Below are 24,674 nucleotides of genomic sequence, written 5' to 3'. Positions count from 1 at the left end.
AGCTCATTACTTTTTTAAAAAATTTTATTTGCTTTTCATTTGTCATTTGTTTACTCTGTTTACTATTTTTATTAATGTACTGCCTATTTTTTCTTTATGGAATCATAACATTGCATTTTTGGAAAATGATAATAAATTTAAATAAAAAAAATGTGTATTATCTTCTCTAAAATAATCCTCATTGAGGATTTAGATTGATAATATTTTGCCAATGTACAAACCCGATTCCAAAAAAGTTGGGACACTATACAAATTGTGAGTAAAAAAAGGAATGGAATAATTTACAAATCTCATAAACTTATATTTTTTTCACAACAGAATACAGATAACATATCATATGTTGAAAATGATACATTTTGAAATGTCATGCCAAATATTGGCTCATTTTGGATTTCATGAGAGCTACACATTCCAAAAAAGTTGGGACAGGTAACAATAAGAGGCCAGAAAAGTTAAATGTACATATGAGGAACAGCTGGAGGACCAATTTGCAACTTATTAGGTCAATTGGCAACATGATTGGGTATAAAAAGAGCCTCTCAGAGTGGCAGTGTCTCTCAGAAGTCAAGATGGGCAGAGGATCACCAATTCCCCCAATGCTATCAAGCGGCGAAAAATAGTTTTTGAAGTTATGATCATCTACAGTGCATAATATCATACAAAGATTCAGAGAATCTGGAACAATCTCTGTGCGTAAGGGTCAAGACCGGAAAAAACCATACTGGATGCCCGTGATCTTTGGGCCTTTAGACGGCACTTCATCACATACAGGAATGCTACTGTAATGGAAATCACAACATGGGCTCAGGAATACTTCCAGAAAACATTGTCGGTGAACACAAAGCCACCGTGCCATTCACCATTGCCGGCTAAAAGTTCATAGGCCAAAAAAGAAGCCATATCTAAACATGATCCAGAAGCGCAGGCGTTTTCTCTGGGCCAAGACTCATTTAAAATGGACTGTGGCAAAGTGGAAAACTGTTCTGTGGTCAGATAAATCAAAATTTGAAGTTCTTTTTGGAAAACTGGGACGCCATGTCATCCGGACTAAAGAGGACAATGACAACCCAAGTTGTTATCAGTGCTCAGTTCAGAAGCCTGCATCTCTGATGGTATGGGGTTGCATGAGTGCGTGTGGCATGGGCAGCTTACACATCTGGAAAGGCACCATCAATGCTGAAAGGTATATCCAAGTCCTAGAACAACATATGCTCCCATCCAGACATCGTCTCTTTCAGGGAAGACCTTGCATTTTCCAACATGACAATGCAAGACCACATACTGCATCAATTACAACATCATAGCTGCATAGAAGAAGGATCCGGGTACTGAAATGGCCAGCCTGCAGTCCAGATCTTTCACCCGTAGAAAACATTTTGAGCATCATCAAGAGGAACATGCGACAAAGAAGACCTAAGACAGTTGAGCAACTAGAAGCCTGTATTAGACAAGAATGGGACAACATTCCTATTCCTAAACTTGAGCAACTTGTCTCCTCAGTTCCCAGACGTTTGCAGACTGTTATAAAAAGAAGAGGGGATGCCACACAGTGGTAAACATGGCCTTGTCTCAACTTTTTTGAGATGTGATGATGCCATGAAATTTAAAATCTACTTATTTTTCCCTTAAAATGATAAATTTTCTCAGTCAGTTTAAACATTTGATATGTCATCTATGTTGTATTCTGAATAAAATATTAAAATTTGAAACTTCCACATCATTGCATTCTGTTTTTATTCACAATTTGTACAGTGTCCCAACTTTTTAGGAATCGGGTTTGTACACACAGTTCTAGCAGGTGATCTGTTGCTGCTTCTTAAAGACATTAGAAACTCTGAAATCAGTCTGAGAGGAGAAACAACTGAGACATTTGATAAGAACTGAAGAAGAAACGAGCTGAAGACAGTTAGAGGAGAGAGCAGAGCCAAACACTCTCAGGATCTCATGAGCAGATCAAACACTGCTTTAAGACACTCGCAACTTCTCCAGTCTCTGATCATGTTAGGATTCAGTTTATTTCTGTTGAAAATGATGCCACTGAAAGGAAAGAGGAAGCTGAGGTCTATTGAAGCTAAAAGCCGCAAAGTTAACATGTTGTGAAATGACCAAAAAAAGAGCTGGATGTCCACACGATTTAACACTTCTAGTTGTGCAGTTATTTTAGCTGACAGTAGAGTTTCTCGTGACTTTACTACAGATCAGTCTCTCATCAGCTCATCTGTCATTTTATTACTGAACCAGTTCTGAAGAGTTTGTCTTCATATTTGTGGACTGAAACCACTGAAGATGTTTCACAGATTTTGGTTCTGTTTGTGTTTGTGGCATCTGGATGGTGAGTTTTTATAGCTTCAGTTCCTTCTTCAGATTCAGTGTTTGTTTGGTTTTTTTCTAAATGTCCTTTATATAAATCACTGAAGCTCAAACAGCAGCAGCTTTAGTTTCAGTGTGACGTGATTCTCATCTGCAGTAAAAGTGATTTCTGTGTATGATGTGTTTAGATGTTATTCATTTTAAACTGTCAAGTTATGTACAAATCTTTTATTTTTATGTTCTTCAGGTGTGTTTGGTGTTGATGCAGTGAAGATGGTGACGGAGGGAGATTCAGTCACTCTAGAATCTGGTGTTACTGAAATACAGACAGATGATTTGATAGCATGGTCCTTTGGACGTCCAGAGACTCTTATAGCTCTAATCAATAAAGAGAATGTCATTTTCTCTTCATCTGATGGTCTTGATGGGAGATTCAGAGACAGACTGAAGCTGGATCATCAGACTGGATCTCTGATCATCACAAACACCAGAACCACAGACTCTGGACTTTATCAAATAACTATCAGAAGCACAAAACAGACCACAAACAGATTCAGTGTTACAGTCTATGGTGAGTCACAACTACAGTGTCATTTGTGCTGCAAGATGCATGAAAATCACACAATGTTTTTTTGTTTTGTTTTCTTTCTTTCTTTTTTCTTTACTTTTCTTTTTGTTTCTTTTCTTTTTTTTATGCTCTTCAAAAAATGTATTCAGATACCATAAAAAAAGACAAAAGTGTTTAGTTCAAAGACAAACTATTTTTGACATCACGTCATCTTCAGTGTCAGATAAAGTTTTTTTTTTTCACACTTCCTATTTTATTTTCATGTAGCCGCGGTGAGTGACGTGAAATTAGCATGAACGTGTGACACTAATGTGTAAAAAACAAATGCAGTATTAATTGTTCACCCAAAGAATAAAAATGACCCCATGATTTGCTCACCCTCAAACCATGGTGTTTATGACTTTCTTCTTTCAGATGAATACAGTCAGAGCTTACGCTACGCCTGCGTCATCTGCTGGAAAACTACTCTCATGTGTTAGCCGAAGCTAGAGATTACGGTTTATACATTTTTAAATATGGATATTTTTTCTTACACAAACACATCCGTTCACTTCAGAAGGCCTTTATTAACCCACAGGAGCCATGTGAAGCAGTTTTATGATGGATAGATGCACTTTATTTGGCTTCAAAATTTTGGCCCCCATTCACTGCCATTATAAAGCTTAGAAGAGCCAGGATTTTATATATATATATATATATATAATATATATATAATATATATATATATATATATATATATATATAAATAACTCTGATTGTGTTCATCTGAAAGAATAAAGTCATATACATCTAGAATGGCTTGAGGGAGAGTAAATTATAGGGTAATTTTCATTTTCGGGTGAACTAACCCTTTTAAAGCTACAGTCTGTAACTTTTTTCTGATAATAGTAACAAATATATCAATGAGAGATAGTAAAAAAAAAAAAAATAAATAAATAAATAAAAATATATATATATATATATATATATATATATCTATATATATATTTTAAACCATCTCTTCCCAAATACACTTTGATAAATCTGTAAACAACTGCATACATGTGTCATTCGCCTGTGTGTCTTGTAGAAGTGTATGTAGGCAGTGACTCTGTGTGTAACATCATGCTGAAACAAATGAGAAACAAAATTGATCATGCATCGTTGAAGATGCATGCAGGTTTATTTCTAACCACTAGAGGACCAAAAATTGTACATAGAGTAGATTGAGCCTGTCCTCCAACAAAAAATGACCATATAGGTCGTTTGTGCAAGCACCTTATTACGACCTATATTTACGTCATTAAAGTTAAGCGGCCTCTAGCGGGCGTAAAAATAATGACAGTATCGCGTTGCGTCTGTCGTCATGAAATGACGGATAACGTCATTTACCAATCAAAACATGTTTATTTAAATGCAATGTGTGGACTTTTTTACACCGATCTCACAGTAATTCGTACATATTTTTACTAGGTGTGCTTATTTCGTTTCGAATGACCACACCTAACCCCACCCCCCTAATCCTAACCCTCACAGAAATCATGCTAAATTATGATTTATTGAGTATATACATTTTACGTGCACGTCCGTTCTCTGGGATCTAACCCATGGAAAGCATGATTGCATATCAAGGTATAACGCAATAATCTACCAACTGAGCTACAGGAAACGCAAATCACAGTGCAATAAAAGAGTACAAAACATTAATATGAAAAACGATCTTTTGCCGATAGGGGCACAATTGTAGTATACGCTCTGATGGGTCGTATTTGAGGGATTTGGACAAACGACCTATACGAGCGTATTAGTTGGAGGACAGGTTGAGTAGATTTCATAATTTTAAACATATGAAAAGACAAATGTTAATCACAGAAATGAATAAAGTAAAAAACATTGAAGCTCAAACAGCAGCAGCATTAGTTTCTGTTGTGACGTGATTCTCGTCTGAAGTTACTGTGTTTTCATTTTTATGACATTTATTATCCTCCATGACATCGTAACGCTATTAAATATGAATCTGTTATAAACCTTTAGAAATAAATTAAGATGAAGCCTAACAGTATCAGCAGTAAACACTCGCTGACTCAAAACATTCAAACACTGACTGATAAAACAGACCATTAATTACTGTTACATTTAATTTGTTCTCTCATGTTTTCAGCTCGTCTGCCTGTTCCTGTCATCAGCAGAGACTGTTCTTCATCATCATCATCATCACAGCAGAATTGTTCATTGCTGTGTTCAGTGGTGAATGTGGCTCATGTGACTCTCTCCTGGTACAAAGGTAACAGTTTATTGTCCAGCATCAGTGTGTCTGATCTCAGCATCAGTCTCTCTCTACCTCTGGAGGTGGAATATCAGGATAAAAACACCTACAGCTGTGTGCTCAACAATCCCATCAGAAACCAGCCTCAACATCTGGACATCAGTCAACTCTGTCACACATGTGCAGGTATGGCAGAGCTGATATTAGCATGCATTAGGTGGCTTTCTGGAATACGTGATCCAGATATTGTCTCATAAACACTGCCGTCCATAGCAACATGATTTTGCCTTGACTTTTATGTGTCTTGTATCACAGCACAGACTTGCAACGCTCTTGATTCATATATCGAGATGTCAGAACCAGAGATTTGGAGCATGTATCAAACAGCCAAAGAGCGTTTACTTTAGTGATTTAATAGTTTTCATCTTCTTCTGTTTGTTCTTCAGGTGTGTTAGGTGATTCAGATGAAGTGAGATCAGTGTCAGTGATGGAGAGAGATTCAGGATCTTAATGAAACACAGAGAGCTGATCAGATATTGTGGACCGTAACGTTTGAACCGAACAACTTGCTCATAGCTAAACTCAGTAGATCGCAAAGTATGATCTCTATATATGATGCTCTTGATGAGAGTTTCAAAAACAGACTGTAGCTGGATCATCAGACTGGATCTCTGAACGTCACAAACACCATATAACAATAGTTTTTCTTAAACAAAGAATTATTTAATAAGTATTTATTAAACGAACCACTTACTCATAAGATCATTTTCTTAGTCTATCAAACAGATGGACATGTTCACTCTAATGAGTCGCTTTTTAGCCGAACAACAACTGATTTATATCCCATAATACTTGATTGGCTCATTGATTCTGAATGATGTTCAGGTCCAATGCATCATCAGATCTCGTGATGAATTTGCAGCGGATTGTCATTTATCAGGCTTGTTTTCCTCCTTTGACTCTTTGTGTCTGTGTTTTGTCTGACAGGAATCTGAGATGACGATGCGTTTCCGCTCAGAACGATGATCAAACTCTCTGTGGTTTCTCACAAACGATGTTTCTGACCACAACAACTGCATCTGCCTTTACACTTACTGTTTCAAATATAATGTGATTTTGTTAGTGTGAGTATATTGTTATCCTGACTGATAAATGCTCTAGATTTATTAAAGAACAGAGTTATTTATGTGTCTGCCTGCCCTCGTTAATAAAGTTTTCTTCATACTTTATTACATTATACCGAGCGCCCACTGGAGGAATACTAACTTTATGTATTTTATTTTAATTTTCATTAAAGCACAACATACAGAGCTTTATATCATTTTTCTAAAGCTCATTACTTTTTAAATTTTTTTTTATTTGCTTTTCATTTGTCATTTGTTTACGTCTCTGTTTACTATTTTTATTAATGTACTGCCTATTTTTTCTTTATGGAATCATAACATTGCATTTTTGGCGAAAATGATAATAAAAAAAAAAAAAAAAAAAGTGTATTATCTTCTCTAAAATAATCCTCATTGAGGATTTAGATTGATAATATTTTGCCAATTTACAAACCCGATTCCAAAAAGTTTGGGAGGACTATACAATTGTGAGTAAAAAAAAAAGGAATGGAATAATTAACAAATCTCATAAACTTATATTTTATTCACAACAGAATACAGATAACATATCATATGTTGAAAGTGAGACATTTTGAAATGTCATGCCCAATATTGTCTCATTTTGGATTTCATGAGAGCTACACATTCCAAAAAAGTTGGGACAAGTATCAATAAGAGGCCAGAAAAGTAAAATGTCCATATAAGGAACAGCTGGAGGACCAATTTGCAACTTATTAGGTCAATTGGGAACATGATTGGATATAAAAAGAGCCTCTCAGAGTGACAGTGTCTCTCAGAAGTCAAGATGGGCAGAGGAAATCACCAATTCCCCCCAATGCTGCGGCGAAAAATATGTTTGAAGTTATGATCATCTACAGTGCATAATAATCATCCAAAGATTCAGAGAATCTGGAACAATCTCTGTGCGTAAGGGTCAAGGCAGGAAAACCATACTAGATGCCCGTGATCTTCGGGCCCTTAGACGGCACTGCATCACATACAGGAATGCTACTGTAATGGAAATCACAACACGGGCTCAGGAATACTTCCAGAAAACATTGTCGGTGAACACAAGCCACCGTGCCATTCACCATTGCCGCTAAAACTCTATAGGCCAAAAAAGAAGCCATATCTAAACATGATCCAGAAGCACAGCCGTTTTCTCTGGGCCAAGGCTCATTTAAAATGGACTGTGGCAAAGTGGAAAACTGTCCTGTGATCAGATGAATCAAAATTTGAAGTTCTTTTTTGGAAAACTCGGGGACGCCATGTCATCCGGACTAAAGAGGACAAGGACAACCCAAGTTGTTATCAGTGCTCAGTTCAGAAGCCTGCATCTCTGATGGTATGCGGTTGCATGAGTGCGTGTGGCATGGGCAGCTTACACATCTGGAAAGGCACCATCAATGCTGAAAGGTATATCCAAGTCCTAGAACAACATATGCCCTCCCATCCAGACGTCATCTCTTTCAGGGAAATACCTTCATGACAATGCCAGACCACATACTGCATCAATTACAACATCATGGCTGCGTAGAAGAAAGATCCGGGTACTGAAATGGTCAGCCTGCAGTCCAGATCTTTCACCCATAGAAAACATTTGGCGCATCATAAAGAGGAACATGCGACAAAAAGACCTAAGACAGTTGAGCAACTAGAAGCCTGTATTAGACAAGAATGGGGACAACATTCCTATTCCTGAACTTGAGCAACTTGTCTCCTCAGTCCCCAGACGTTTGCAGACTGTTATAAAAAGAAGAGGGGATGCCACACAGTGGTAAACATGGCCTTGTCTCAACTTTTTTTGAGATGTGATGATGCCATGAAATGTAAAATCTACTTATTTTTCCCTTAAAATGATACATTTTCTCAGTTTAAACATTTGATATGTCATCCATGTTGTATTCTGAATAAAATAATAAAATTTGAAACTTCCACATCATTGCATTCTGTTTTTATTCACAATTTGTACAGTGTCCCAACTTTTTTGAGGAATCGGGTTTTGTACACACAGTTCTAGCAGGTGATCTGTTGACTGCTGCTTCATAAAGACATTAGAAACTCTGAAATCAGTTCTGAGAGGAGAAACAACTGAGACATTTGATAAGAACTGAAGAAGAACGAGCTGAAGACAGTTAGAGGAGGAGCAGAGCCAAACACTCTCAGGTTCTCATGAGCAGATCAAACACTGCTTTAAAGACACTCGCAACTTTTCTAGTCTCTGATCGTGTTATGATTCAGTTTATCTCTGTTGAAAATGATGCCACTGAAAAGGAAAGAGGAAGCTGAGGTCTATTGAAGCTAAAAGCCGCAAAGTTAACATGTTGTGAAATGACCAAAAAAAGAGTTGGATGTCCACACGGTTTAACTCTTCTAGTTGTGCAGTTAATTTTAGCTGACAGTAGAGTTTCTCGTGACTTTACTACAGATCAGTCTCTCATCAGCTCATCTGTCATTTAACAACTCAAAAAATTCTGACATAATATTTCTTCACATAAACCAACTAAAACCACTCAAAAATTTTGGTTCTGTTTGTGTTTGTTTGTGTTTGTGGCATCTGGATGGTGAGTTTTTATAGCTTCAGTTCCTTCTTCAGATTCAGTGTTTGTTTGGTTTTTTTCTAAATGTCCTTTATATAAATCACTGAAGCTCAAACAGCAGCAGCTTTAGTTTCAGTGTGACGTGATTCTCATCTGCAGTAAAAGTGATTTCTGTGTATGATGTGTTTAGATGTTATTCATTTTAAACTGTCAAGTTATGTACAAATCTTTTTATTTTATGTTCTTCAGGTGTGTTTGGTGTTGATGCAGTGAAGATGGTGACGGAGGGAGATTCAGTCACTCTAGAATCTGGTGTTACTGAAATACAGACAGATGATTTGGATAGCATGGTCCTTTGGACGTCCAGAGACTCTTATAGCTCTAATCAATAAAGAGAATGTCATTTTCTCTTCATCTGATGGTCTTGATGGGAGATTCAGAGACAGACTGAAGCTGGATCATCAGACTAGATCTCTGATCATCACAAACACCAGAACCACAGACTCTGGACTTTATCAAATAACTATCAGAAGCACGAAAACAGACCACAAACAGATTCATTGTTACAGTCTATGGTGAGTCACAACTACAGTGTCATTTGTGCTGCAAGATGCATGAAAATCACACAATGTTTTTTTGTTTTGTTTTCTTTCTTTCTTTTTTCTTTACTTTTCTTTTTGTTTCTTTTCTTTTTTAATGCTCTTCAAAAAATTTATTCAGATACCATAAAATAGACAAAAGTGTTTAGTTCAAAGATAAAATATTTTTGACATCACGTCATCTTCAGTGACAGATAAAGTATTTTTTTTTCACACTTCCTATTTTATTTTCATGTAGCCGCGGTGAGTGACGTGAAATTAGCATGAACGTGTGACACTAATGTGGTAAAAAACAAATGCAGTATTAATTGTTCACCCAAAGAATAAAAATGACCCCATTATTCGCTCACCCTCAAACCATGGTGTTTTTATTGACTTTCTTCTTTCAGATGAATACAGTCAGAGCTTACGCTACGCCTGCGTCATCTGCTGGAAAACTACTCTCATGTGTTAGCCGAAGCTAGAGATTACAGTTTATAAAGTTTTAAATATGGATATTTTTCTTACACAAACACATCACTTCACTTCAGAAGGCCTTTATTAACCCCCCGGAGCCGTGTGGAGCAGTTTTATGATGGATAGATGCACTTTATTTGGCTTCAAAATTTTGGCCCCCATTCACTGCCATTATAAAGCTCAGAAGAGCCAGGATTTTATATATATATATATATAATAATTTTCATTTTCGGGTGAACTAACCCTTTTAAAGCTACAGTCTGTAACTTTTTTCTGATAATAGTAACAAATATATCAATGAGAGATAGTAAAAAAAAAAAAAATAAATAAATTAAATAATAAATAAATAAAAAAAATATATATATATATATATATATATATATATATATATATAATATATATATATATATTTTTTTTTTTTTTTTTTTTAAACAATCTCTTCCCAAATACACTTTGATAAATCTGGTAAACAACTGCATACATGTGTCATTCGCCTGTGTGTCTTGTAGAAGTGTATGTAGGCAGTGACTCTGTGTGTAACATCATGCTGAAACAAATGAGAAACAAAATTGATCATGCATAATTGAAGATGCATGCAGGTTTATATCTAACCACTAGAGGACCAAAAATTGTACATAGAGTAGATTTCATAATTTTAACATATGAAAAGACAAATGTTAATCACAGAAATGAATAAAGTAAAAATCACTGAAGTTCAAACAGCAGCAGCATTAGTTTCTGTTGTGACGTGATTCTCGTCTGAAGTTACTGTGTTTTCATTTTTATGACATTATTATCCTCCCTGACATCGTAACGCTATTAAATATGAATCTGTTATAAATCTTGAGAAATAAATTAAGATGAAGCCTAACAGTATCAGCAGTAAACACTCGCTGACTCAAAACATTCAAACACTGACTGATAAAACAGACCATTAAATTACGGTTACATTTAATTTGTTCTCTCATGTTTTCAGCTCGTCCCCCTCATCATCACATAATCATCTTCATCATCATCATCTCAACAACATCATCATCATCACAGCAGAATTGTTCACTGGTGTGTTCAGTGGTGAATGTTAGTCATGTGACTCTCTCCTGGTACAAAGGAAACATTTTATTGTCCAGCATCAGTGTGTATGATCTCAGCATCAGTCTCTCTCTACCTCTGGAGGTGGAATATCAGGATAAAAACACCTACAGCTGTGTGCTCAACAATCCCATCAGCAACCAGACTCAACATCTGGACATCAGTGATGGTGATCACGTTTTTTGAATCTTTGGAATCCAAAGATTCCCACCCCTATAATCCAACATATTTGTTTCTAGAATCATGATGCAAAATGCAAGTTGCCGTATTATAGCACCACCTTGTGTCTACGGCAGCAGCTCTGATAAAGATAATAAATTCACTTAAAAGGTTAGTTCACCCAAAAATGAAAATTAGCCCATAAATTACTCACCCTCAAGTCATCCTAGGTGTATTTGACTTTCTTCTTTCAGACGAATCCAGTCGGAGTTATTTTAAAAATTGTCTTTGATCTTTCAAGCTGTTTAATGGCACTCAGCGGGTGTTGCAGTGCATCAGTCCAAAAGAAGTTAAATAAAAAGTGCCCATCCTTAATAAAAAGTGACTCACACGGCTCCGGGGGGTGAACAAAGGCCTCCTGTAGCGAATCGATGCGTTTTTGTAAGAAAAATATCTTGAATCTTGAATCTAGCTTGCACCAACAGTTGTACACAGAAGCAGTCCCGGGCTGATGACGTATGGGTCAGCGTTGCACATGCGTTGGTGAGTCTCGTGAAAACCAACATTTGTTAACAGTAAGCAAAGTTTCCTTATTTTAGCAAAGGAAAACCAGTCTCCTCTTGGCTTATATCAAAATCCTCTGACATTCTTCTTTACAAATCCTTGTTTTTACTTCTAATTCGTGACCATTGTTTTGTTTTGATCGCTCCGCTGCATTTCCATGTTCATCACTTCTGAGTGGCACATGCGCAAAGCTGACCTCCATACGTCATCCACCCGGAACTGCTTCCGTTTACAACAGTGAGCACAAACTACATTAAAGTGATTATTACATTTTTAATATGGATATTTTTCTTACAAAAATGCATCAATTCGCTACAGGAGGACTTTGTTCACCCACCGGAGCCGTGTGAGACACTTTTGATTAAGGAAGGGCGCTTTTTATTTCACTTCTTTTGGACTGATGCACTGCGACACCCGCTGAGTGCCGTTAAAAAGTTTGAAAAATCAAAGACAATTTTTAATACTGTATAACTCTGACTGGATTCATCTGAAAGAAGACACCTAGGATGGCTTGAGGGTAAGTAATTTATGGGCTAATTTTCATTTTTGGGTGACCTAAACGCTTTAATGTACTATGATCTGCTTAATCTGTGAGTCAGAATTAAACCTGCTCTGTTCAGAAATGTGGTTTGATCTGCTGGTGGACAAACAGTGTCTGTATCAGAATGTGTCTATCATTAGCTGAATGCGGTCAGAGTTTCTGTCAGTAGTTTGTGGAAGAAGAGTTTCTTCATTTCTCTCCTGTTAATGAGAACCTCGTGTTCCTCCACTCCACACAAACACATCTTCACAGTGAAATAAAGTGAATTTATAAACCACTGAGAAACAGTCAAATCAGAGAGACAGGTCATTGGTTAAGATTGTAGGATTGTTACTGAACAACGCAGATTGACCCCTGATCATCCCAAAAACACTAAATTACACACCAGTAGATACAGATATCTAGTCATGCAACATTTCACTTCTTCACTCTTGTTCAGATTTCTGTTTATTCTCTCATGTTTTCAGCTCGTCTGCCTGTTCCTGTCATCAGCAGAGACTGTTCTTCATCATCATCATCATCATCATCATCATGTTCACTGGTGTGTTCAGTGTCGAATGTTAGTCATGTGACTCTCTCCTGGTACAAAGGAAACAGTTTATTGTCCAGCATCAGTGTGTCTGATCTCAGCATCAGTCTCTCTCTACCTCCTGGAGGTGGAGTATCAGGATAAAAACAACTACAGATGTGTGCTCAACAATCCCATCAGCAAACCAGACTCAACATCTGGACATCACTCAACTCTGTCACACCAGTTCAGGTACAGCAGAGCTGATATTAGTTGATGTCGGCACTGATATTAATGACTGAGCTGATCTCAGTTTGGTGTTTTTATTCCTCAGACTCTGTCCACTGCTGTGGTTCTACTGAAGCCGTGATCCGATTGGTCCTCTCTGCTCTGGTGGGCGTGGCTACTGTCATTGTTCTGGTTTATGACATCAGATCCAGAAGAGCTGAACTAGAGGTATGTTTGACTAGAAGTAGTGCTGCGCAGACCGATGAGCGATCGAAGAGTGATTTGAAAGAATAAGAAGCCGTCTTTTGCAATCTAAAGCAGAACGCTGAACTTTAAACGTTCCACAAATGCACCTTCTCCCTCCTATTTTTTTTGAAATAATAAAAATTTGTTGATTATTTGAGCTTACGCTCTCTATTAGTGTCAGATATTTAAAGTATAGTTGTTGTTTGTATTTCCCTCAGATACATTGCTGTTCAACATTTTGTTTGGATTATTTACTATATCTAGGTTTAGTTGATCATGTGATCTGTGTAACCATGTGGTTCCTTATATTAAGATGACTCCTGCGTTATACTTGAAGCAGCGCTGCACAGACACATCGGTGTATGACATCAAAGTAAAAGTAAAAGTAAGCTCGTTTGAGATGAGCCTAGCATTGCCTCAACTTTAGCAAAGACTATAGAAAACTCAAGACGTGTCACTCGTATAGTTTTGAATGGGGAAAAATGCAACACTCAATATGGCCGCGCTAACAAAGGAAGCCCCGCCTTCTGATAAAAAGAGCCAATCTCTAATCAGTAAAGTCATTACATCACTGCAGCTGCTGTTAGAAGTCCCGGTTGCTATAGAAACAATCAGCATCCGGAGACGTGTGCTTAGGTCTGCACAAGTGCACTGTCTGCTCTTGCCTGAGAAATACACTTTTTTAATGCTATTTGAGCAAAAGAAACAACATTTATGAGACAGTTGTTGTCAGATTTCATTGGTGATTTCAAATATGCAATTTATTCATAAGTTGAGTAGAGATATAAAGATATAGGAGCTGTACTTGCATGCTCGAGAGACGTTTCAACGATGGCCACTGAGTTAAATGACTTGGCTTAAAGGGACTTTGACTTTTAGGCGAGAGTTACAGCTGCAGAGAGCAGAGGAGTGAAATAAGTGGGTCCCACTTTATATTAAGTGGCCCTAATACCTGTGTACTTACAGTACATAGTAACTAGATGTGTACACATTGGTAGTATCTACAGCTGTAATGTTTGTGTAACTACACTTACGTAACAACCTGTAACAGGACATTGGTAACAACACTTTTTGGTAATGAAAGTACAAATGTGTAGCAGGACTAACAGCAATTTTTGGCAAATAAAGCATTACACTTTATATTAGATTTATCATGTAAGTACTCTGATGTTAAACAGCAGGGGTCAGTAAGTTAGGCTTTACATATAAATTGTGGTTTTGTTACACTTTATATTAAGTGGACAGTTCCTGAGGAGTTACCATGTAAGTACACTGGTATTACAGTGGTGCACCAACTCCAACAACTCGAGATCCAACTCCTCTCACTTTACATATCCCTAAACCTACCCATCCCCCTGGATCCCATTTCCATCCCTAAACCTGACCATTTCCACCCCCTGGATCAAATTGTTCCAATTGCTCTTATACATATTGTTGTTACAAAATGTAGTCATATATGTACTGTTACACATTTGTACTTACACAAACAATTCTGGGGGTCTGTTATATGTGTGTAGTTACAGAAATATTACAGCTGTAGATACGATGTACCAATGTGTACTTTGTGGTTACATACTACGTACACATCTAGTTACTATGCAAGTATGAATGAACAGCACTCTTTTCCACCCTCAACACCACAACTGAGGTGAGACCCTTGAGCACCGAACCCCCAACTGCTCCATGGGTGCCACAGCAAAGATAGCTACCCACTGCTCCAGGTGTGTGTGTGTGTGTGTGTGTGTGTGTGTTGTGTGTGTGTGTGTGTGTGTGTGTGTGTGTGTGTGCACTTGGACGGGTGAAATGCAGAGCACAAATTCCATACTTGGCCACACATCACACACTTTCCCTTCCTATTTTATTTTTAAACAAAATTTATTTTGGCACTGAACATACCTTCTGAAAATTAACATTTTTAACTTCTCTAGTCTCTGATCATGTTATGGCTCAGTTTATTTCTGCTGAAAAGGACAACACTGACCAGAAGAGGAAGCTGTGGTCTACTGGAGCTTAAAGTGTTCATTGTGTTCAGAACTTGTGAAATGATCATCAAAAAAAAAGCTGGACAAGCACGTACATCAACACAGAAAAAATAACACACCGGCACAAGATGCATAAAGCAAACTGTTTCTTGAAATATCCACATGTAAGGGAGGTTTCTCTACAGTGGTTCAGGCTGTAGGATTGCCGAATGACTAAAGAAACATTATCAGCACGATGGAATAATACTGGACATTTCTAGTCTATTACCACCCACTGCTGCTTATACCAACGACGGAAATAAGTGCAGTTAGAGTAGCTAAATATGTGGGAGAGCGTGGCTATTACGTGACTACATATATGTGACCCTGGACCACAAAACCAGTCTTAAGTGTCAATTTTTCTAAATTTAGGTTTGTACATCTTCTGAAAGCTGAAAAAATAAGCTTTATTCTAAGATTTATTATTAAAAAAATCTAAATATTGAGAAAAATTGTCTTTAAAGTTTGTCCAAATGAAGTTCTTAGCAATGCATATTACTAATCAAAAATTAAGTTGTAATATATTTATGGTAGGAAATTTACTAAATATCTTTTTTTATATCCTAATGAACTTAATATTCTAATAATTTTTAGCATAAAAGAAAAATCGATAATTTTGACCCATACAATGTTTTTTTGGCTATTGCTACAAATATACCCCAGCGACTTAAGACTGCTTTTGTGCTGCAGGGGTCACATATTGTATTGCAACAGGTAGCATTTTAAGTTTAATGTTGAATCAAGACTAGTTAGCTCATAATTTATAATTGAAATGGTTTAATAACAGTATTTAGCTATGGTAACACTTAAATTGGTTACAAAATACATGAATGATGGTAAAATATAAACAGTTAAATGTACCCTTCATTTATGTAAAATGTTACCTGAGAGAGAGAAAGAGAGAGAGAGAGAGAGAGAGAGAGAGAGGGAGTGAGAGAAAGAGAAAGAGAGAGATAGAGGGAGAAAATAAATAAATAATAATGCTGCCAGACTGGGTCAACGATTTCCAGCCCAAGCTCTACAAAAACCTGCCTGATAAGACAATTCAAGTGCAGAATAAATAAATAAATAAATAATAATAATAAGGAGGCGGGAACCGGCAGACATTCAAATAAAACTTTAATAATCAAATAAAGATAAAACAGCACGACAGCCCATCACGGTCGACTGCCGCGGACAAACAAAACCAAACACAAAATAAAACCCAGGCCGGGTCCTCTCTCGTCCTTCACTGTCGTCGCTCCTCTTTTATATCCTTCCGATCTCTTCCGTGGGGCTCGAGACCGGTGAGTGGAGCAGGTGTCGCTCATTTCCCAATCACTCCACCGGCCTCGCTCCGTTCCCACGGCTCTCGGCCCCACCCCACTCGTCACATACCCCCATCGCCCCTCGCAGGGTAGGGGGTACTCCCGACGACTGCGCTCTACTCCACCCCCATTCTATATCTTCTATAGAAATAGAAGATTTCTATTTCAAATTAATGCTGTTCTTTTAAAACACATGACTTCTCTCAAATGAATGACCCAATGTGTGAGAACATTTACAGACACTGTTCAACACCACCCAAATACAGCTGCACTCAACCTCACCCAAGCACAGTCACATCTACAATCACACACACACGCTCCTCTCTTTAGAAAGCATCCTTCAGAATTCTATGGGAACTGTGTGGGCATTTTCAGACATGTTTTTCCAGATCAAGAAAGTCCCAGACTAAAGTAAAATACACCATCAGAGAGTCAGGAACAGCTGAAGACTCAGGGATAACAGTGCATGCGGGGTGTGCTTGAAGACAAATAGAGTGATGAACAAAACACATACAGACGAGAAAAGTGCCAAGTGCCAACAAATTGCCTTATGGCCTTATGTCTAAACTGTAACCCCTTGCTTGTCTGAAATTAGGTCTCATTTTTTCCAACTACTGCCAATGTCGCCACCTCACACTCACCCCAGTGGAAATGTGTGAGGAACCTGTTATCAAATAATATACAGACAGACTCACCCCTCACGAAGACGGAGATCTGATCTCTGCCGTATCCCAAACTGTTTCTGACCTCACAGATGAAGGTGGTGTTGATGGTGTCATCCACCTTCTGCACAACAAGCCGATTTTCCTGCACCTGCACCGTTTTAGGCATCAGTCCAGACAAACTGAGGAACAAAGTCCAGACAATATTAGCACACCGTTTCTGATAGAATTGAAGCTTAAAAGACCTATTGACTATCAGCATTAAGTCTGGTCCACAGCTTATTCTGGCCCAAGAACTGCCCACTAAGGTCTGACTGATCTTTTGTTATGTTTTTTACATGCCCTTTTTAAAGGTGGGTTTATCTGTATTGTTAATACGACAATAACATCCTGATGCTGAAAAAAAACCTGCACAAACATGTCTCCCAGAATTTGTGTCAAAGCCAGCCATTCAGAACAGAGGGGTGCCAGATTGAAAACATGCTTTCCCAATTTTGTGTGCAATATGCATCAGAGGGTTCAGGAATGGAATAGGTGGTTTGTGGGCATTATCTTAAGCCCGGTGCACACTGTACGATTTTTTAGTGTTTACATTTGTTGTTGTTGTCAGACTGTACAAGATGATCTCAAGTGGGCCAAGCCAAGACTTTGGTCCCAGTCATCCAGTTGAATTTCACAAGACTCCTCAAACTGCACGACAGTTTTGTAAAATTCTTGACACTGCCAAAACTTTGTTGGAAACCAAGATTCTTTGCATAGGCCAGCGGTGTCCAATCCTGCTGCTAGAGGGCCAATGTTTTCAAGAGTTTAACTTCAGTCTGCCCCAACACACTTGCCTGGAAGCTTCTAGTAATCCTGAAGACTTAGATTAGCTGGTTCAGGTGTGTTTCATTAGGATTGGAGCTAAACTTGGCTGGAAGACAGCTCTTTTGGAGCAGGATTGGTCAACGGTGAACACACCTGAACCAGTTAATAAAGGTCTTCAGGAACACACAAGAAACTTGCCGGCAGTTGTTCTGAAGCTAAACTATGCAGGAAAGGGGGCCTCAAGGAGAAGAATTGGACAGCCCTGCATAAAACAATCAAAGACTGGACATTTTGCCCTATTAAGTCTTTTACAATCTTTGAAAGAGAGTAAAATGCGGCCTAAAAATCTACAGTGTAAACCCCGCTTAAGGGAGAGACTATTCAGAACTGAAAGGGAAAAGAAATGCTCACGTTTTCCAGGTGACAGTGGTGGGGACAGGGTTTCCATCTGCCTGACAAGTCAAATATGCACTTGTCCGACCCCTGTACCAGTTGTTATCGTACCCTACGATCTTCACCTGGGGAGGATCTGACAGAGAGAAAAAGACAGAGTAAATCAAAGGATCTAACAACTAGCCTTTAAGAATGATTTAACCTTGTTTTACCACTGTAAAGCCTCAGGGTAATTTGCTTGATGGCCTTTACTAATGTCTGGCATTACTGGCCTGGAACAATAGAGGCATGACTCTCTTAAAGCAAAAATCTTACATTCAACAACAAGTTTCATCGGGAAGGTCTCGGGTCGGGTCATGGTACTGTGTGACACCATGCAGCTGATGTCTTTGCCATTATCCGACGGCTGCGGAACCAGCATGTAGGCACTCTGGACGGTGATTGTATTATCTGGATTTTCTGTCTCAATCGGTGTTTGTGACGTTTCCCCGCTAAGCTCCGTGGACCCAAGAAATAGTCGCTGCCCGGACGGCCATTGGAAGATTCACAGCGCGCCACGATTGACTGGGGTTTTGCCGGTGTTAACGGTGACAGATGTAGCTAAGTTCTTCGGTTTAGCTGTGGGAAAGAGAGAGAGTATGACCTTATTTTGATGCTATAATGTGAAGGAGGGTAAGGGAAGATGAGGGGAGGAGGGGAGGAAGAGGAGACGGGAAGATCACAGCACTCAGATTGTACTCACGTTTTGCTCCAAGAAAGACATCAAAGAGAGGGAAAGGAGAAAAGCAGGGGAGACGGTGTCAGGAACTCGAAGAGAGAGAACTCAAACGCAGAGGATTCGTGCAACAGTTTATTAGGTACAACAAAAAAATCCAAAAAATAATCCAATGTGTGGTGACACACACACACAAACTGAAAACCTGGTGTAACAACTCCAGAGCCGTCCCTACAGACACCTGCGGACACAAAATGATAACACCAAATCACAACAAAAAACCTACTGATAAAAAGGGACGAGACAGAGGATCTCGGGCACACGGCCAACGAAAAAACTCCTTGTCTAGACGTCCTGAGCCACAACAGCGGAAAAAGGCGAGGAAACAGACACACAGCCCAATAACAATGACAACACGAAATCTACTGACAACAAGGGACAGACACAGCAGAGAATAAAAGGGAGAACGGGAACGAGCAACAGGTGAGGACAATCAGCTCGTGATCTGCACACACCATCGCTGAAGTATCAGCGCTGATTGCCCAGGTCACGAGCTGCAGAAAATGACAGGACACAGACAACAGGGAAGCCGATGAAACACCCTGAACCGTGACAGACGGGGAACGACAGGGAAGTGATGACCTCTCAGCATGGTAAGCAGGCAGATCAATAGCAGGGAGAGAGAGGATTACTGCCACAAGGTTACTGCCACATTTCACACACATTAACACCAGCACAACTGATCTGACAATACCATTTATAAATCCTGTTTAAGCCTACAAAACGGACACAGACATGAGAGCGAGTATGCTTACACACACATACTCAGACTAAGGCTGCAAACTGACAAATATAAAATATAATCGATCCAAGCTGTCACTTGTCGTTACAGTCCTCTCCCCCACCCAACAAAAGTTGTCAGTTATTTTTTTTTTTTAACAATTTTGATTATTTGATTGTAAAAAAGAGACATTTCCCCTAGTATTTTTGATGATGCTCTCTATCAATTAGTACTGCAAATAATCAGATTAAAAATGCCTAATGCTCCTCCTGATTGTTGAATTAGTTTTTTTTTTGTTTTTTTTGTTTTTTTTTGATAAATTGGATTAACAAAATCTATTTTCCCTTGCATTTTATTGGGGGGAAATGTATATATTTCAAATAATCATAATTGGATATAAAAAAAAATACAATTTCCCCCTGTTTTTATTGAAAAACTGATCTGTCAATTTTTTTTATTTTTTTGTAAAATATATATATATATATATATATATTATTTAGTTTGCATATTGTTTGTTGAAGATATTTTTTCTAAAATAAAATAGGGGGAAATTTAGCTTTATTTAATATATATATATATATATATATATATATATATATATATATATATATATATATATATATATATATATATTAAATAAAGCTAAATTTCCCCCTATTTTATTTTAGAAAAAAATATCTTCAACAACACAATATGCAAACTAAATAATATTAATGATATATTTATAATTTGATGAATGCACACCAAGCATTTTGCTAATGGTATACACGTAAATACATAATCAACTCATGAAATTAAGTTTATGATCATTTTTTAAATGATTTTATTGATTAGTCATTGCAGTTGTTGATGTTTCTTTTCCTCCTGCCCACACAAAACACATACTCATACTCACCCAGCATGACCAGCGAAGTGACTCCCTGTTCATTGCCAGAAGGGTAGGTGTTATATTCACAGATATATCGGCCCTCATCGGTCATCTCACTTCTCTGATCTTAATGGATGGGTTCTCCAAAGAGGGCGGATCTGTTACAAAACTGACACGTCCTGATAAAGGGGACTTTGCTGGGTAAATTACTCCAAAACTTGGATGGAAAACTGCAATGTTGGTTCGCTCTGCATCAGTCGGTTCAAAGATCCATGACACCTGCATGCCAACAAAAACAAATCCAAAATCAATTCAGATGATGACCAACTGATGCTTACAGCACATCAAATGCTTTCAGAAAGTTCTTACTTCAACCCCAGTGAACAAGTTCTTTCTACAAACTCTTATTCGTTGGGTTTCACAGCTCTGCTTCAGACTGGCAGGAAACAGTTGATTTCAGACCTGAGTGAGCAGGTTTTCGCCTGGGTTCGGAAACTGGCATCGCAGTGTCACTGGTCTGACCAGGATATGACATGACTTCTGGCTCCACGCTCACGCGCTGAGCCAATGACCCTGGAAAGAAAACGAGAAAAGGCCCTGAGAACAGGAAATGACCTTCACTTTGGTCCGGCTAAATTCAGGTGACCCGCGACCACCCCTCGCTGAACGCGCCAGAGAGAAATTCAGCACGTACCAGAACAGTCTAGAAGTTCAGGGATGGCAAAAAATAAGAAATGATAAATGAGGTTACAACAAAACAGCAAGTAGGCCTATGTTTCTGATCTCATCCGGAGTGTGAGAGGGTGTAAATCTAGATGTGAATGTGTGCGTGCAAGCGTGTGAAAATAAATATGAAAAAAAAAAAACATTCAGCTCGCTTTCTGCAAAAAGCATTCATCATCCACCACAACCCTGACAGAACCCATTCAACGAGTACATGAGTGTGTATGTGTGTGCGCACGTCAGTGGGGGTATAAAGTGGTACAGAAATAAAAATTGAACACAGAGATGTAATAATAAACTGAAAGCACAGGAGAGATACAGACCACCTCAGTCAGCGCAGATGGCATATTTCTCACAAATGATAAAAGCTGTAAAGGGATACACATACAGTCCCTTGTGTATTAGCGACTGTATGATGCACTGATTGCTATTGCGATACCAATCACTTTAGAAGGCTGAATACCTAATTAATGTCCAGTGACCAAGAGAGGAGTAAAAGGCCAGAGTCATATATTAGGATTCACTCAATGTATTTTCACAATAGAATGTACTAATTATTCACATTTGTAAATACACATTTGTATAAATAAAACAAACTGCAGGCCTGCGCAACAATAAACAATCAAAATAAAGAACAGTATGCACAGACAGGATTCGAAGATACAGAGATACTTAGATTGTGCAGTGAGGTAGTTCTCAGCTCTAATAAGTCCCAATAGTTTCATGGAAACGTCTACTTGAAAGGAGGGATAGTTGCAAAACAGATGACTGGACTCGTTGTAATCCTCACACAGAGACTTGAACAGGCAGATGTGGTGGATAGGTGTCCTTCTCTGTGTGGTGACACACTGGATGTGTGAAGTACTGACAATGCTTGTATAATTCGTGAGATTCGTGATATGTGTGTGTGTGTGTGTGTGTGGTTCTATAATAAAGAAAATAAATGAAATTAGTTTCCAAGGCGATCGGCGTAACAGGTGCTGAGTCATTATAGCTTCACGTGGCTAAACGTGAGAACCCACAAAGATAGAATATACACAGAATATTGCAGAATTTCTTTCATAACTGAAGAAATATGTCAATAATACATCTGATAACATATCAGGTCACAATATTAAGATGAATAACAAATAAACAACACTTACAATCGTTAATGACGCACATGAAAAACTCAACAGGTAATCCCAACGAACTCTGTAGCAATCTCACAGCATTGGCCGATCATCCGCGTGGAAAACTTCAGTTTGCTTACAATCTGTATGCTTATGACCAATCCCTCTCTCGAAGGCTTCAATCAAACTCACTTCGATAGTTTATAACAGCCATTGCACCTTATCTTCATCTTTCTATCATTGCTTGCATCTGATCTCTTATTAATCTCTCTGAACTTGCCAGACTCTGTGTAACCAGGCCTACTCAGTTGATGCAATAACTAGAATAAATCGAATGTGATAGAACAATTATAATGAAACAATTTAAATTAAACAGGGCCCTTTGCACACCTTGTATCATACAGTATATATACACTGCACAGGTGATCTTGAGGTCCACTGTCACATCTAGTTTTTCACACTTACTGTTTCAAATATAATGTAATTTTAGTGTGAGTATATTGTTATGCTGAATGATAAATGCTCTAGATTATTAAAGAACGCTTTAATTATTTATGTCTGCCTGCCCTTGTGAATAAAGTTTTTTTCATGCTTTATTACATTATGCCGAGCGCCCACTAGAGGAATACTAACTTTATGTATTTTATTTTTATTTATGTATTTTATTTTAATTTTCAATAAAGCGCAACATACAGAGCTTTACATCATTTGTAACTATACATTATTTTCAAGCTCATTACTTTATTCTGAGTTTTTTTTAATTTTTTTTTTTTTACTATTCATTTGCTTACTCTGTTTACTATTGTTATTAATGCACTGTCTATTTTTTTCTTATGGAATCATAACATTGCATTTTTGGAAAATGATAATAAATGTAAATTAATAAACGTGTATTATCTTCTTTAAAATAATCTTCCCTGAGGATTTAGATCAATTATATTTTGCCAATGTAAATTTATTTTTAATTTATTTCAATTTATTTTTTAATTTGTTTCTGAAAATTATATAATTAAGTTGTCTATTATTGGTGGCATATGAATTCACAAGAGTATAATGAGTATAATTAATACTGACATGCAATATTATCATTCTTCCCAAACTACAGTATGTGTTTCATGGCTTGGGACCTGACCCTGAAATTGACTTTTAATAAAGTGACCCCTGCAGATATATTGCAATGTGAAAACCATGTCATTAGTTTATAACTTAAGGCTAACATTTTCATACTAAAAGCTAAAGAACTGCCATTCTGATTTCATGGGGACTTTAAAAAAACATTATTACTGTTCTTATTTATTGTTTCTGTTTTGCTTAATAGAGTCATATACAGTATATATATATATATATATATATATATATATATATATATATATATATATATATATATAGTTTTATTTTTTTATTTATTTTTACAAAATACAAAAATGCTATAAATTTATACATACAATAGTATGAATTATATAAGATTATAAAAAAAAAAAAAAAAAAAAAAAAAAAAAAAAAAAAAAAAAAAAAAAAACAAAGGCTTAATAAGTTTGTTTGCCCATAACAGTGTGACTGGTCTGATGAAATGAATGAATATTATCATCAATGAATACGTTTCTTTGGACTGTTCATCCACCAGGAGGCGCTCAGATGTTTTGTTTTATTAGAGACGGGGTTTTTAAAGTTATTATGCTAAGATTTGCCAAGCAAAGTCTACAATCAAACACCAGAGATCTCATTATGAACTTCTGAAATCTTATTGTATATTGAAGAACACTTTTCTACACACAGATACAGCAGGTGGATCTGTTCCTGCTCCATAAAGCCATTAGAAACTCTGAAATCAGTCTGAGAGGAGAAACAACTGAGACATTTGATAAGAACTGAAGAAGAAGAAGAAACGAGCTGAAGACAGTTAGAGGATGAGAGCAGAGCCAAACACTCTCAGGTTCTCATGAGCAGATCAAAACAACTGCTTTAAGGACACTCGCAACTTCTCCAGTCTTCTGATCATGTTAGGATTCAGTTTTATTTCTGTTGAAAAGGACAACACTGAACAGAAGAGGGAAGATGTGGTCTACTGGAGCTAAAAGTTACAAAATTAACATGTTGTGAAATCAGCAAAAAAAGAGCCGGAGGACACG

General features: G+C 37.5%; 1 protein-coding gene and 1 pseudogene across 2 annotated transcripts; one reads left to right on the top strand and one right to left on the bottom strand.

Moving 5' to 3' along the window:
- The window catches only part of LOC122134950, a 28,575-nt pseudogene extending 5,816 nt beyond the window's left edge, over positions 1–22,759 (bottom strand).
- Positions 1,839–13,251, top strand: LOC109046432 (SLAM family member 5-like). 2 transcript variants are annotated; one of them, XM_042711653.1, is made up of 4 exons: positions 1,839–2,332; positions 2,558–2,881; positions 5,019–5,309; positions 13,017–13,251. In XM_042711653.1, the coding sequence occupies exons 1-4, from the start codon at positions 2,287–2,289 to the stop codon at positions 13,202–13,204; spliced, it is 849 nt and encodes a 282-aa protein (XP_042567587.1). In that variant the 5' UTR covers positions 1,839–2,286; the 3' UTR covers positions 13,205–13,251. The 2 variants fall into 2 exon arrangements, 1 of the variants encoding a protein (XP_042567587.1); XR_006153134.1 differs by lacking the exons at positions 1,839–2,332; positions 2,558–2,881; positions 13,017–13,251 and adding an exon at positions 6,111–6,560 and having other exon boundaries at positions 5,280–5,309.
- Positions 22,760–24,674: the final 1,915 nt, after the last annotated feature.

This window comes from Cyprinus carpio, chromosome A22 (genome assembly GCF_018340385.1).
Source record: "Cyprinus carpio isolate SPL01 chromosome A22, ASM1834038v1, whole genome shotgun sequence".
Taxonomy (NCBI): domain Eukaryota; kingdom Metazoa; phylum Chordata; class Actinopteri; order Cypriniformes; family Cyprinidae; genus Cyprinus; species Cyprinus carpio.
This window is presented reverse-complemented; position numbering and strand designations above follow the sequence as displayed.